We start from the raw sequence: 16,648 nt of genomic DNA, 5'->3' as shown, positions 1-16,648 counted from the left end.
GACAAGGACAACCCAAGTTGTTATCAGCACTCAGTTCAGATGCCTGCATCTCTGATGGTATGGGGTTGCTGAATGATCAATGCTGAAAGGTTTATCTAAGTTCTAGAACAACATATGCTCCCATCCAGATGTCGTCTCTTTCAGGGAAGACCTTGCATTTTCCGACATGACAATGCCAGACCACATACTGCATTGATTACAACACCATGGATGTGTAGAAGAAGGATCTGGGTACTGAAATGACCAGCTTGCAGTCCAGATCTTTCAACCATTGAAAACATTTGGCGCATCATAAAGAGGAAGATGCGACAAAGAATACCAAGACAGCAGCGAGGCGAGGTACCCTGAGAGCGGGCCGGTGGCGAGTGATAATGAGCGCCAGCTGAGCGACACACCAGTCTCGTCTCACCACGGCGGAGTGACGGGAGTATAAAAGGAGGAGCAAAGACAGTGGAAGATGAGAGAGGACCAGGGCTGGACTTTACGTTGAGTTTTGTTTATGTTTTGTTGTGTGCAGGCCGTCGTCCGTGAGGGGCTGCCTGCCTCATTTTCATTTTGTTTATTGTTTTGAATTAAAGTTGATGAACATTCGCCGGTTCCCGCCTCCTTCCTTCCATCTATGAACCCCGTTACACCTTTATTAGACAAGAAAGGGACAACATTCCTATTTCTAAACTTGAGTAACTCCTCAGTACTCAGATGTTTGCAGACTGTATAAAAAGAAGAGGGGATGCCACACAGTGTAAGATGTGTTGATGCCATGCAATTTAAAATCAACTTATTTTTCCCTTAAAATGATACATTTTCTCAGCTTAAACATGTGATATGTAATCTCTGTTGTGTTATGAATAAAATATTGAAATTTGAAACTTCCACATCATTGCAATATGTTTATACTAAAACTGCATGGACCCTGTACAGGAATGACGGAATGACATTGTCATATATATACTTTCAATTTTAAATGTTTGTGGAGTATGGGGGTAATATTGTTGCTTTATTCCAAACAAATATATTGTTATCCACAAATAAATGTAAAGCGATTCACAAAAAATAAATAATTTCACAAATCAATAGAATGAGATCCACAAATATATGCAGGAGTTTCAAAAAAATAAATTAGATTCACAAATAAATACAATGACATTTGTGAGTAACAAAAAAAAATCCACACATGTCAAAAACACACAACTCTGCCTTGCATAAGTTGCATTTATTTGTGAATCGCTTCCTGTGCATTTGTTGATGGCTTCCTCTGCATTTGTGGATCTCGTCTTGCGCATTTGTGGATCGCAGCACAGATCATGGATTTTGAAACATTTCTAGCGTCTAGACTCAAAAAAATCCACAAATACGTAGACTCCACCCACCGTCTATTTAAGCCAATCAGATCACGGGCATATCGTGCTGACCAATCATAGCACGTTCTCGGTCCAACCAATCACGTTTTGGCCAGTGCCGCTGAAAAACAGAGTTACGACCACTGATCTATATAAATCTATATAACTATATATCTATAGCTCTCTCTATATATCCAACTCCATATATCTATATAACTCATATAGATCAGTGATTAGGACACTTCCATAGGAACTGAGGAATGCAGAGCGCATGTCACGAGTGACCAATAATTCCATCAATAAACACCATTCATTTCAGTGGCACTGTGTAAGGCGCTCCCCCCCCCCCCCCAAAAAAAAGGTGCTTTTTTATTTTATTTTATTTTATTTTATATAAATTCCTTTTTGAAAGTGTCCTGTGTTGTAACTGTTGTTACTTCAGTTTTTGCCACAAACACTCACAATCACCAGCCTTGATGCTCATGGCAACGAATTATATGCATAGTGTTTAGTTTTTTTTTTTTCCCCAATGGAGTAATGACACTGTCACAGTAAACAATATAAACCTCACATTAAAAGGCAAAAAGAAGTCGTACTGTTTGGTCTAATCATTATTGGGAGGATTGTAGACAGAGTGAGGCAAGATGCTGTGGTTACATTTAAAGTAAAACTCAGTATTGATAAAGCTGGTTGTTACTTCACATTAGGCAAATTTACCTTTGTTTATCTACATTTTTATAAAACTTTTTTTATAAGCTCTTTTGTGTGCTATACTGTATATAAGAAAACACAACAGTAAATATGATGTGAATTTTAAGACTATAAGTAATTACTAATGTCCATTTGTTTGTATGTTTGCAGAATTTTGTGTACAGCAACCAATGGACAACCTGACATTCGCAAACACCATTCTCCTCGTGGAGGGAATTAAAGTTACACCTCAGTCATCTCAGCCTGTTTTCATTCTGCTTCTCTTGGGTTATCTTTTTACAATGATATCAAACATTGGACTTCTGTTTCTGATCTCAACAGAAAAGAATCTGCATGACCCAATGCATTTTTTATTCTGCAACTTGCCACTGAATGATATAATGGGGACAACTGTCATTATGCCACGCTTGCTGCAGGACATTTTAAGGGAACCATCAGAGCGCTATATATCATATGCTGAGTGTGTTATTCAAGCTTATTTTGTGCATGTATTTACAGCAGCATGCCACTATGTGCTGATGATCATGGCCTATGACAGATATGTGGCTATATGTAATCCATTGCGATACACAACTATAATGACCAATAAAATGGTTATTAAACTATCAGCATTTGTTTGGGGCCTGGCCCTTCTCTTAGTCACTATTATGATAGGACTCACTCTGCGTCTATCTCACTGTAGGTATAAAATTGAAAACCCTTTCTGTGACAATGCCTCACTGTTTAAACTGTCCTGTGAAAATGTGCTCATAAATAATGTGTTTGGACTTGTTTATACTATCATTGTACTCAGTCTGTCAGCGTTGTGTATATTCTTAACATATGTCAAGATTGCTACTGTATGCATTACCAGCAAAAACAAAGCACTCAACAGCAAAGCCATAAAAACCTGCAGTACTCATTTAGCTGTTTATTTAATCATGTTTGTTTCTGGAGCAACTTTTATTTTACTTCATCGTTTCCCTGAATACTCTGACAGCAGGAAACTAGCTAGTATAATGTTTCACATTGTACCACCAGGATTAAATCCTTTAGTATATGGCTTACAAACCAAAGAGATAAGACAGAAGATTGTAAAAAATTGGTGGGGAAAATAAAAATTATGTATTCATAACATAGTCAATACTATTTTAAAGCATTTTGTGTATATGAAAATAATTTTTAGCAAAGAATAACTGTAGTAATGTAAGACTGCAAATTTTAACTTTGTTCTGTACTCAAATCATTTTCAGTATTTATAAGTTTTTGTATGAGAATTGTTCAATAACTCATTTAAATTAAGTTGTATGCACATTTTGCACTTTTGTAGCTTTAATAAGGATTAATCTATATTTATTTCAAAATGTATGCAGTGCATTTTATTATTATTTTTATTATACAATGTTTAAAATTGGCTTCTGTAGATGTATTAGTATCAGTGAAACTGGGATTCATAAAAAGATGCCATTAAATAAATGTTTAAAATGTCTTTTTCTACATTCATTTAGTGATGTACTGTGAAATTATAACATTATAAAATATATTAAAATCATAAGTGTTTTTAAGTGATTACTCACAGATATTTTTTTATTATAATTTTTTTTTTAGATTGACAGCACAAAAAGAAAGTTTACATTAAAAATATATTATGCATACACTCTATCTAGTATCTTTGTATTTATCGCTTTGCATATTTGATCTTTTCAGCGATGACAGATTGAGAAGCAAACAGTCTATTTATTACCAGATGTAATAAATAGTGATACTTTGTGGTAAATGTGACTCTCCTATGGATTTTGTCCATTTTGATCAGTGGCTCTCATTAGAAAATACAACACAATCTCATGGTAATGGGTATCAATAGTATGAGTGTGAAATCTTGTGGAAGGGATACGCCAAAATGAGTTTTGGCATACAAATGCTACGCAGTTTTTCAGGAGGATATGATACATACTTTATGGCGTGCATATGACACGCTCTTGGGCAGGATTAGGACGGTGGGGTGGGGTAGGGGGTTCGTACGTATAATACGCCATAAGTGCAAAGGGGGAGTAGTTTAGAGAGGCCTAGCTGCGTGCAAGTGTTGCTGGCCAGAGAGAGGCAGACTGAGCAGAGCACTTGTGGACTAGAGAGACGATAAAGATTGCTGAGAAAGTTATATTCTACTGAGTTGTTGAGAGCGGTGTGAGTGCGAGTTTATTTTGCTTGTATCTAAGAGTTCTGAATAAACACAAGTCCCAGTCATGGCGACCCTGTATTCTTCCTTCTTTGAGTACACAGGCAGTCTGTTCAGTGAACAATCTCTTGATTGCAATGTTATTTCTCTCACAAAATGCTTTGACCACAACTAACAGCAAACCCAACATCGATATGAATACAGTAAGAGCTTCTGTTGAGCATAACAGCATCATTCATTATAACGGCAGTTAGGACAAGTGTGCAGATATACTCGTGAGGTGTGATTGACAGCTTTAGACATTATAAAGAGTGTTCTTTGACCACTTTCTGTAGTTTCATCATTTAAATAACAAATTTGTTTAATACTAATAACAGAAACGATGTGAAGTTGTTTGTTTAGTTGGGCTGGGTATCGATTCAGATGTTCTAATTCGATTCGATTTCGATTCACAAGCCCTCAAATCGATTTGATTTCGATTCTCGATTCGATTTTCGATTTCGATTTGATTTTCAATTCTCGATTTAACTCAAATGAATATAGATTTAATACAAATACTATAGGTATATATAAAAAAGAACAGTGAACATAATTGGGTAATTAAAAAGAAATGAAGAGCCACAATCCTGTATATTAAACTTTATTTTAGGTACACTAAAACAGAACGCATCTCTATATTTCAAATCCATACAATTGTTAAATACAATTTTGATGCAACTTTATTCTAAAAAAAAAAATATCTGAGAAGTATTTTATGGTTGTTTTGATACATTTATTCTAAAACATAAAAATAATATTGGATGATTTGTTAGCAATTTTCAGTACACAACAAGCTTTTCTTGCGATTTTGCCGCTCATCATGTGTGCATTTACTTTTCATACATGAGAAACACGTTCATTATTTTTTTACAATTAAAAAAAAAAAAACGATTAATTTTTTAACGATTTTTTTGCCCAGCCCTATTGTTTAGCTTGATTTACTGATGCATAAACTGAACTAAACCATTTAGAAAGAAAGTCTGTGTGAACTTGAAGTAAAAATTGAGGGGGAAAAATTTACCCACTGAGGCTCAGATGAATGATAAAAAAAGACTTCTGTTTTCATTTGTAAATCCAAACACTGAACAACTGCCATGCTCTCTCGAGGACAAACAAATATATTGCTCGCATGGGCGTGCCAAATTCTCTGGACGGAGGAAAGGGAGGAAACCGTTCCTTGTATGGCGTTATAACAGTCAATTCAAGATCGGCTTGTCTGAGCTCTCATTTTCTCAAAGGCAGAGAAAGTCAGACATAACTCGGTTTAATGGCACTGATTGAAAATTCTTGCCACATGGGCACAATTTTCAGGCTAGGGGAACTCATAACGTTAAAAAACCTCATAAAATGAAAATTTCATGCCATGGGACCTTTACATTTTTTGCAATGGTATCACACATTACACATTTCTGATTTCAACAGAGAATAATCTGCATAATCTATGCATCTTCTGTTCTATGCAAAATATCTCAGTTACGTATGTAACCCTCTTTCCCTGAGGAAGGATTGGAGACATAACCCCCATTTGTCAGTCACTGACGTTTCGCTTAGAAGCCTATTATATCTTCAAGATCTTACAAAAAGTGGGCCATGGGCATGTGGAATTTGCATGCGTAACTCCGCCTACCCACATGGGTACATTACAAAGTATGCTGGACATGATCACATTATTTTTACCTGCTGAGGAGCCAAGGCTGAACTCTAGGCCATTCCAGCGGTCCAGCGGTACAGCGGATGTGACAGAGGGACGTTACGTCTTTGTTCCCACCTCAGGGAACGAGGGTTACATACATAACGGAGACGTTCCCTTTCGTTCAGTCAGTCCAAGTAAAGTCAGTGACTAATGAATGGGGGTCCCAATTTAATCATGCCACTCAGGTGTCTTCCAGTGCCCTGTGTAAGTGCAAGTTACTGTCGTAAGACTAGTTCAGACGAAGGACTCCCACTTATCACAGGAATACCATGGTACACTCGGAAGCATATTCCAGGTGGAGATATGCGCCAAGACGCCTACCCGTAGGGATGAATTAGAAATACAAATATGACCCGCTAAGGGCCCTAACCCCACGGGGGCAGACAGCCCAACATCTGGTAAGCCAACGCAATGGCGTCCACTATCCAGTAAGACAACCTCTGCTTCGAGAATGCCTTCCCTTTCAGCTTCCCACCATAACAGACAAAGAGCTGGATTGAGGTCCTGAAACACTGCATCCTGTCTAAGTAAGCACGAATCAATCAATCAATCAATCAATCAATCAATCAATCAATCAATCAAATCAATCAACTTTATTTATATAGCGCTTTGATCGCGACAATCCTATGATGTCATCAAAGTGCGACCAGGAAGTATATAAGGGTGCCTTGCAAACATGACACCAGCTTCTTCGTCTTCAAGGACTGTTTTGTCTGAATGCTTCAAGTCAAAATGTAATCCAAATTCATTTGTTTTTCTGCCTGGGATTAAGAGCATGCACAATCAATCTTTTATGGAGTTGTTTGTTCGTTTGTGTGCAATGTGAACGTTTTTTCAATCCGAGATCACTCCATTCTCATCTGGCGCTCTTCCTGAGGGAAGAGCGTTTTGCATCTGAGATTTGAGGTTAGTGTTGTTGTCCTGCTCACGCCAAGGCTGAGTGCAGATGCGCGTCACATTTCCTCGGATGGGCTCGCCGATCGGCAGGAGAGGGCTGTTCCCTCCGGCGATCTAGCGACTGACGAGATTAATCTCAAGTGCTCTTAAGGATGAAAGGAAATTCATTTCACAGCCATCCTGACCGTGTATGCTGAGGCGATGACTGTTATGAGTGCGCTGCATGCTGGCTGCGGCTGTCATGTGGGCGCATTAAAGGAGAGATCGCTCGTTTAGACTGGCCATAAAATCATCGGCACCCCGACGCAGGTGACGTAAATTGTACTCCCCTCACTTAGAGGGTTTAAGGCACTTTCTGCTGAGTACACTGCTATTGGCAATGTGTTTAGGACTATGTTTGTAGGCACTGCCGGATGGGACTGTGCCATTGCATGGAGGACCCTATGAGCCTCTGGGATGAAGCCAGCCCCGGGAGGGGCATGTGTTGCCAGCTGGCTGTGAGCAACCAGCTTGGGCAGTCCAGGCAGTGGACTCTGAGCAGGAGGCCTCAGCAGGCCTCCTTGTGGGGGAGTCTCAACATCTGGGCCCACATGCGCCTGGGAGGAATCTCCTCAATGAAGTCAGCTTCAACAGAATCTAGTCGACAAGTAGGCCCCTCATGGCCTCTTTGGGGATGAGTCCCCATGGGTAATTGGATGTCTAGTTCTTTGTCAGCCAAGCAGACAGCCACTCTCAGCCCGAGTCGGAGCCAGCATTCATCCAACCGGCCAGCGAGCTTTGTACCATTTGTCGCTGGGATGGCTGCAAGCCCAGTTATTAGGCCTCCCTGAGGGCCTGCTGTGGTAGCAGTAGGGTACAGCAATGTACTTGGGTACAGCAGGCCTCATCTGGCTTCCCCTGAGGGGGTGCTCCAGGGCCTCAGCCACTGGGTGACAGGAAGTAGGCCTCTCCAGGCCTCCTGGAGGGTGAGCCCTCGGTTCCCAGTTCCAGTGACAGTGAGCATGTTTGCTAGCCAGGGCGGCTAGCATGGTCTGCTATCAGGTGGCAGGCCTCACCAGGTCTCCTTGAGGTCGTTCCCCGGCCCCAGTACCGGCTACGAGTAGCTGTCAGGTCGTAGGCCCGGCAGGACCTCCCTGGGGGTTTTGCCGTTGGGTAGCACCATCTGTCACCGGGGCTCTAACACTGGGCCGTCATTCAGCAATAGGCCTCTCCAGGATGCCCTAAGACTCGCTACTGTGCGGGAGGCCTCAAACAGGCCTCCCTGGAGGCGAACTCCGGGACCACAGTCACTTCCCAGATAGCATGGTGACATTGATTCAATGTTGAAATTCCATCAGAATCATCATTTTGGTTGAGGTTGAAATTTCAATGCTAAGTAATATTGGATCAATGTTGAAAATTCAATTCTAACACCATACTGGACCAATGTTGAAAATTCACTGCTAAATAATATTGGATCAATGTTGATAATTCCATGCTTTTCAGTGTTGAAAAGACAAACATTGAATCAATGCTGATGTTTGGTCAGCTTAATTCTCCACCGGTGAGGCTTACGGTCAATCTATCTGTCACATTATTCAACATGTTTAGGCAAGTCCAAATCAATTGGCTACATTTGTGTGAATGTGAGCACATTTATTATCCTCAAAAGATACGATGAGTACACCAACGAGTGTGTGGATTAACAAAGAATACATAAATGTAAATTTTGTAATTGTAAGCCTTTCTTTAAATTTTTCTGGAAGAGTTAAAATTGTATGCATGTTTGATTTCTGACTCTTCCAATAAGAAAGCTGTAAAAAACTATGAATCTTTTTAAAAGGTATTATTTTCCTGCTTACTGGCATGTAATGTTGTCATTCTGTGTTTCATGTTATTATAATAAAAAATGTAAAAAACAAATAAAAAAAACCCAAATAACTACTACCATAAATTTAGTCTATCAGTTTGAAATAAATAAAAATGTAGCCTATTATTATTATTTAAATCATGTAGAATGTACATGCATTTCATTATTTATCTAAAGAATACAGAGTTAATAAAGACTTTAGAATATGTGTCCCTATCGAATATCGAATGCGCCACAATCTAATCCAGCAGGTGGCGGTAATGCACCTTCAAGACATCCACCAATCAACCAAAGCAAGCGCAGCTGAACAGACTTCAATCGCGAAAAAGACACAGGACAATGACCATGTTTTTTAGAGGTAAGTGGCCTACAAAAATATAATTATAAAATTCATCTCAATTTTAATTTAGTGTTTTTATTCGTCTTTATGTTTTACAACTTGTGTGCTTCTCCTGAGCTAGTTAGAGTGAACTGCAATGTTAATAATAGTCACATGAGCGCCCTCGTAAGTTACACAACCAACGGCCAGGATAATCTTAATACATTGAGTTCCAGTTTGTTTTTCACCAAACCATATCATATTTGTAATCTTTTTTTTTTCTTAAGATTGGCATATACACTATGAATTGTGTCCAAATTCTGACTCGTGCAACTCTTTTTTTTTTTTTTTTTTTGAAACGGTGCTGCACATGCATTCATTGACTTGTGTGTCGATCCTATTTGATTCATTTGGATTTTGAGGCCATATAGGATCGACTCACAAGTCAATGCATGCGCGGCGCGGATCCACAAACGTATCTTACTCGTTGCACACAGATGAATCATTTTGAATCATCCTATATTTGTCCAGTGTATAAACGAGATGCGATCGGAAGGTTAGATGGATTTCTGGCTTGTCAGTCATTAGCTGTGTCCCAAAGTGAAGTGCGCGCACTTCGAAGGCCGCATTTGAAGTGCGATTACGTCATACCTGCACTACGAAGACTGTCCCAATGTGAAGGCTGCACCCTCTGAAGGCCGCATTTGAAGTGCGATTACGTCACAGCGGCACTACGTAGGCTGTCCCAAAGGGAGAGTTGCACCTCTGAAGGCTGCACTTGAAGTGCGATTGCGTCACAGCGGTGCGACGAAGGCTGCCGCAATTCATGAGCGACTTCAAAATGCGCCCTTCGGTTCTCAGGCAAAGAAAGGGTACAGCAGATGGGACCTTCACATAACTTCGCAGCCTTCCCTATCCCAGAATTCATAGCACAGTGGTGACTACAGGATTTGACTGGTCCGCATTCCCGCGGCACTCGATCAGATTCCAGTTAAAGACGGTAGCGGTCGGTAACTCAATTGTAGCCTGGGTACTATTGAACACAACAGCGCAAGCGCTAAGTAAATAAAACGTCCAACGTTAGTGCATTCACACAGTTCCCAGTTCCCTGCCCTGAGCAAGATAAACTTTAATTTCCCAATTTTTAAATGCTATTTATTTCTCAACCATTATCTCAAGAAGAGGAATCAGTCCATTATCACCCTTTTCGCTGTTTCTTTTTTTCCCATACAAAATTTCTTTAAATAGCCTTCAAAATATAATCTGCGCGGTGCTGTATTTTCGTCCTGCTCCCGCTATTCCGCACCGCACCATTCCGCTCGCGCAAAATTCACTCCGTGCTGACCCGCTATAAATTATTTTATTCCCGACCCAGCTAAATTTAGATTTTGTTTCCAGAATCTATCTTTTAAATTTCCCTTACAGAAAGAGAGACACTGGATAGGAATTGTCCGTGCAATCATTTATTTTTCTTACAGCCTAGGCTGTAGCCTATGTCAACACCGTAACTAAAACAAATATCACAGAAAAATAGGCTAAATCAAATGTGACATCTGTCATTCAGAATTATAAGAAAAAATACAAACAAACGAAAACTGCTGACTTATCTACTAAAATAAAGTATATATATATATATATATATATATATATATATATATATATATATATATATATATATATATATATATATATATATATATATATGAATGAATGAATGAATGAATGAATGTTCACTGACGACGACTGAATGCGTGGCCGACACAGAACAATTTAAATGGCTAGCTTATTATTTTTTATGCAAGTTATTTGTAAATTAAACGAACTGCTGTCTATTGTTCATTTTCGTTAACTTCAAACGTAGGCTAAATTAAAGAGAAGTGCTTTTTCTAGCTATTGTTTATTTTTGTAATGCACGTTATAATTTGTAGCTACATTAAACACATTTATGTTTATACATATATTTTCTTGTCATGTAATTTAAAATGTGTAAATGAAAATAAATTGGTCTATTAGCCTAAGTAGGCTTTTTACAACTATAGCCTATTTATAGACCAATAAAATAACTTAAGTTTAACATTAGAAACAACAAATTTTTATTATCAGCCAAACCAGAAGAAAACCCTTTTCTACACTTTCATTGCGCTGAGCGGGAGAAGCTGGAGCTGGACCTGGATGGGGAATAATGCACAATAGAGACTCTGGTAAGGCCTGAGCGGGACATCATCTTCTGGGATGAGTGCATATTTCCACTGTCCGCAGCTTTGCGGGGCCGAATCGGTCGACGGCTGCATGGCATGCCATAAAAAATGCATCTGAGATGATGAGTTGAATAAAAATAAGTAGGCCTAGGCCTACTTAAAAAAAAAAAAAAAACTTGGACGTATATAGGCTAAATGTTTAAAATATATTGTAACAGTTACATAATAAACTGTTAACTAATATTTGCAATTTGACCATATTTAACCGGCTACAGATTTACATGCTTATGGTCCAGCCCATCGTCGCAGGCTTTGAAGCATGTCAAAACCCAATAAAAGCTCAAAAAAGTATATATATATATATATATATATATATATATATATATATATATATATATATATATATATATATATATATATATATATATATATATGCTCCATTTCTCTTTTTAAAATCTCCTCACGAACGTCCGCTGTCAGTTGTCAGAACCAGCTAGTCCATTAACGGCGCTTGGTTCATTTTTGCCAAGTCTGGAATGGGGTTGCATTTAGGCTACTGTTGCTTTGGGGTGTTTGTAGCCTATAGTCCACAGGTTAAGTTGTCTTTACTTAAGCAATATTTCTACTGCCCGCGCCAACAATGAACCAAGCGTCGTTAATGGACTAGCAGGTTCTGACAACTGACAGTGGACGTTCGTGAGGAGATTTTAAAAAGAGAAATGGAGCATATATATATATATATATATATATATATATATATATATATATATATATATATATATATATATATATATATATATACTTTTTTGAGCTTTTATTGGGTTTTGACATGTTTCAAAGCCTGCGACGATGGGCTGGACCATAAGCATGTAAATATGTAGCCGGTTAAATATGGTCAAATTGCAAATATTAGTTAACAGTTTATTTCTTATGTTAAATGTAACTGTTACAATATATTTTAAACATTTAGCCTATATACGTCCAAGTTTTTTTTTTTTTTTTAAGTAGGCCTACTTATTTTTATTCAACTCATCATCTCAGATGCATTTTTTATGGCATGCCATGCAGCCGTCGACCGATTCGGCCCCGCAAAGCTGCGGACAGTGGAAATATGCCCTGCTCATCCCAGAAGATGATGTCCCGCTCAGGCCTTACCAGAGTCTGTATTCTGCATTATTCCCCATCCCGGTCCAGCTCCAGCTTCTCCCGCTCAGCGCAATGAAAGTGTAGAAAAGGGTTTTCTTCTGGTTTGGCTGATAATAAAAATTTGTTGTTTCTAATGTTAAACTTAAGTTATTTTATTGGTCTATAAATAGGCTATAGTTGTAAAAAGCCTACGTAGGCTAATAGACCAATTTATTTTCATTTACACATTTTAAATTACATGACAAGAAAATATATGTATAAACATAAATGTGTTTAATGTAGCTACAAATTATAACGTGCATTACAAAAATAAACAATATAGCTAGAAAAACCACTTCTCTTTAATTTAGCCTACGTAGACAGCAGTTCGTGTAATTTACAAATAACTTGCATAAAAAATAATAAGCTAGCCATTTAAATTGTTCTGTGTCGGCCACGTATTCAGCCTTTGGAGGATCGATGTTTCGTTGACCGTCGTCAGTGAACATTCATTCATTCATTCATTCATTCATTCATTCATTCATTCATTCATTTATATATAGCCTATATATATATATATATATATATATATATATATATATATATATATATATATATATATATATATATATATATATATATATACTTTATTTTAGTAGCTAAGTCAGCAGTTTTCGTTTGTTTGTATTTTTTCTTATAATTCTGAGTGACAGATGTCACATTTGATTTAGCCTATTTTTCTGTGATATTTGTTTTAGTTACGGTGTTGACATAGGCTACAGCCTAGGCTGTAAGAAAAATAAATGATTGCACGGACAATTCCTATCCAGTGTCTCTCTTGTAAGGGAAATTTAAAAGATAGATTCTGGAAACAAAATCTAAATTTAGCTGGGTCGGGAATAAAATAATTTATAGCGGGTGAGCACGGAGTGAATTTTGCGCGAGTGGAATGGTGCGGTGCATAGCGGGAGCAGGACGAAAATACAGCCCCGCGCAGATTATATTTTGAAGGCTATTTAAAGAAATTTTGTATGGGAAAAAAAGAAACAGCGAAAAGGGTGATAATAATGGACTGATTCCTCTTCTTGAGATAATGGTTGAGAAATAAATAGCATTTAAAAATTGGGAAATTAAAGTTTATCTTGCTCAGGGCAGGGAACTGGGAACTGTGTGAATGCACTAACGTTGGACGTTTTATTTACTTCTAGCGCTTGCGCTGTTGTGTTCAATAGTAGGCTACCCAGGCTACACTTGAGTTACCGACCGCTACCGTCTTTAACTGGAATCTGATCGAGTGCCGCGGGAATGCGGACCAGTCAAATCCTGTAGTCACCACTGTGCTATGAATTCTGGGATAGGGAAGGCTGCGAAGTTATGTGAAGGTCCCATCTGCTGTACCCTTCCTTTGCCTGAGAACCGAAGGGCGCATTTTGAAGTCGCTCATGAATTGCGGCAGCCTTCGTCGCACCGCTGTGACGCAATCGCACTTCAAATGCGGCCTTCAGAGGTGCAACTCTCCCTTTGGGACAGCCTACGTAGTGCCGCTGTGACGTAATCGCACTTCAAATGCGGCCTTCAGAGGGTGCAGCCTTCACATTGGGACAGTCTTCGTAGTGCAGGTATGACGTAATCGCACTTCAAATGCGGCCTTCGAAGTGCGCGCACTTCACTTTGGGACACAGCTATTGTGTTCGCCACTCGTGAGAGTATCTCACAGCTGAAGCAGAACTAGAACTGATTGACCTGTTAGCATGGTGAGGGTAAATACAATCAGCTCGTAGATCTGCCTCAGCTGCGAGATATCATCACGAGAGCAGATCACAATGACATCATTACAGTTTAATCTTTAATGCAGCAAGAAAAAAAGAAAAGAGTGAGATCTTTAAGTTCTGTAGGCAGCTATATCAAACTACAGAAATTTAGTAAACAGTTGTGCCTCCAGTTCGTGTTGTAAATGGAAAAAAAATCTCTTCCAAACCACCATGTAGCCTATACAGCTCCTCTTTTATTTTATTATTTTAGCTATTTGGTCATTCATTTACTTGTTTCATTTTCACACTTTATTTATTTACTATTAAATACAATAATATTATTAGATAAAACACCGGATATATTCACTTTGCTTTTTCATTCAGTGTGTGTCTGCAGGTCCTTTAAAGTCTATACTAAAATGCATTAATAGTCCTGAATTTAATGTTAGCGTTTTAACTGGGATATCAAGATTTTGATAAAATTTCAAGTTTCACTTCATTTTGTAGTAGGCTATATTTGTAATGTATAATTAATCACATTTCCAAATATTTACTAACTTCTTGTTGTTTTAGATGCCGTGAATGCTGATAAAAAGAGGCATCAGAGTTTATCTTTGCTGGGACGGTGCACAACTGGCTCCATTACAACCTGAAAGGCTTCGGGGCATTGCTCATGGTGGAACCCCCTGAGTTTGGAGTATTTTATTCTTTCTTCTACCTTCTTTCAGTAGTACTGTGTCATTTCTGTATTTATTGGCAAGTTTACATTTGTATTTACTTCCATTTTGCAGATGCAGGTTGTCGTGTTTTTCCAGGCTCTTCTCATTTGTGTTATAAATTTAGATGTAATTGTTTTAAATCAATGTGAGATTTCCTGTTTTAACTGTGGGGGCATAAATAAAGACATTTGCATCTAAACTGAAGGATGTTGTTTACTTTGAGTGACTTTTTAATGCAAAATCATATCGACTGCAGCCACACATGGTCTCTGATTAAAATGAATAAAATAAAGAGACAAATGAACTGGCATAGAATCCTGCTGTACATAAAGCAAGATTGATCTATTTTTCATTGTTGAATTAACATTATTTCCCGGTGCAAACCTGATGAAAAATCAATGTTATATTTCAATATTGATTCAATGATATTTTGATTGATGCATTAACATTGATTCAACATTGATTCACTTAAATAAGTGGTTTAATTTTAGTTGGAAAACTATTGATTTTAAGCCCATCTTGATCTATTTTTCATCGTTGAAATAACATTATTTCAGGGTGCAAACCTGATGAAAAATCAACATTCTCAACATTGACATCTCAAGATTGATTCAATGATATTTTAGTTGATGCATTAACATTGATTCAACGCTGATTCACTGTTTGTCTGCTATCTGGGTTCTGACCATTTGCACATCTGGCGAGCAGGTAGCAGGCCTCTCCAGGCCTTTTTGTGTGTGAGCCTTCCGAGCTTGGATGCTCGGTTAGCCAGTATAATGTGCTGTCAGGTGATAAGTCCCTCTGGGCCTTCCTGAGAAGAGATTTCCAGATCTGGTCTCGGTGACAAGCTAGCCTGGACCCCTAACAGGCTTTGTTAGGGGCCCCCTCTGGGCCTCCCTGAGAAGGGATTCCCAGATTCGGTCTTGATGACAAGCTAGCCGCTAGCAGCACTCAACGGTGCCAGGTAGAGGCTCCTTCGGGCCTCCCTGGAGGGAACAAGTTTCTTGGACAGAGACACATAACTGGCTCATGCTGACAGCTAGTGGTTTCCTGCGATCAGGTTTCGGTCCTAGCCGGCAGCACTTGATGGTGGTTGCACACCCTAGCACGACGAGATGACACTGCTGCTATGCGGTCCCTTCAGGACGGGGACCTGCATAGGTTGCCTACAGCATGGTACCTACCAGGCAGGCTTAAGTACACCCCTCTTATGAGGGTCGTCTGTGAGCTTAAGGCCGCCTGGGCCTGATCAGTCTGTCTTAGACTCACCTCCCTGTGAGATCAGCCCATAGGCCTCCTCAGGCCTCCTGAGCACCCCTGTAATGTATATGCTCGGTAGATCCTAGGATCAAGCAGCAGACTCCCCTCGCTAGCAAGGGTCGGAAAGCACTACACTGAGCGCTGTTTTCCAGGATAGCGCATCTCTGAGGTTCGGCCTGACACTGCCAGTTTTGCAGTCTCTCAGCTGCATGCCTCTCCAGAGGCTCTGTTTTTCAGAGGCGAGTTTCCAGAGGCTCTGTTTTTCAACAGTCTGTCCCACATAGTGACGCCAGGTCAGGCCTCCCTGGTGGCATTCCCAAAGTTTTTCCCGAATAGTCACTGGCTGGGGCACCCTCGGGTCCCCTAGCCACATTTCCTTAAAGGAACTCCTTCTGTTGAATGGGATGTTTCCAGGCCTTTGAGCGTGCAGGGTAGAACTTTGTGCGGTACACGAAGGTGCCCCCCAAGGCTATAGCTCAGGCTATAACCGTAGGGAAGGCTTTTTACTGACAACTTAGTGTGACCAGAGGGGGATTGGTTGAGGCATTTCAGTTGAATTTGCTTGTCCTGTCAGTTGTCACTGCCAGTAGGC

The 16,648-nt window shown here is 39.3% G+C and overlaps 1 protein-coding gene across 1 annotated transcript; it reads left to right on the top strand.

The window, feature by feature from the left end:
- The first annotated feature begins 2,221 nt into the window (after window positions 1-2,221).
- On the top strand, window positions 2,222-3,148 carry LOC137046260 (olfactory receptor 8G17-like). Its single transcript, XM_067423398.1, has one exon. It carries the CDS (start codon window positions 2,222-2,224, stop codon window positions 3,146-3,148), a length of 927 nt encoding a protein of 308 aa, XP_067279499.1.
- The last annotated feature ends 13,500 nt before the right edge of the window (window positions 3,149-16,648 follow it).

The sequence above is a fragment of the Pseudorasbora parva genome, chromosome 18 (genome assembly GCF_024679245.1).
Source record: "Pseudorasbora parva isolate DD20220531a chromosome 18, ASM2467924v1, whole genome shotgun sequence".
NCBI lineage: Eukaryota > Metazoa > Chordata > Actinopteri > Cypriniformes > Gobionidae > Pseudorasbora > Pseudorasbora parva.
This window is presented reverse-complemented; position numbering and strand designations above follow the sequence as displayed.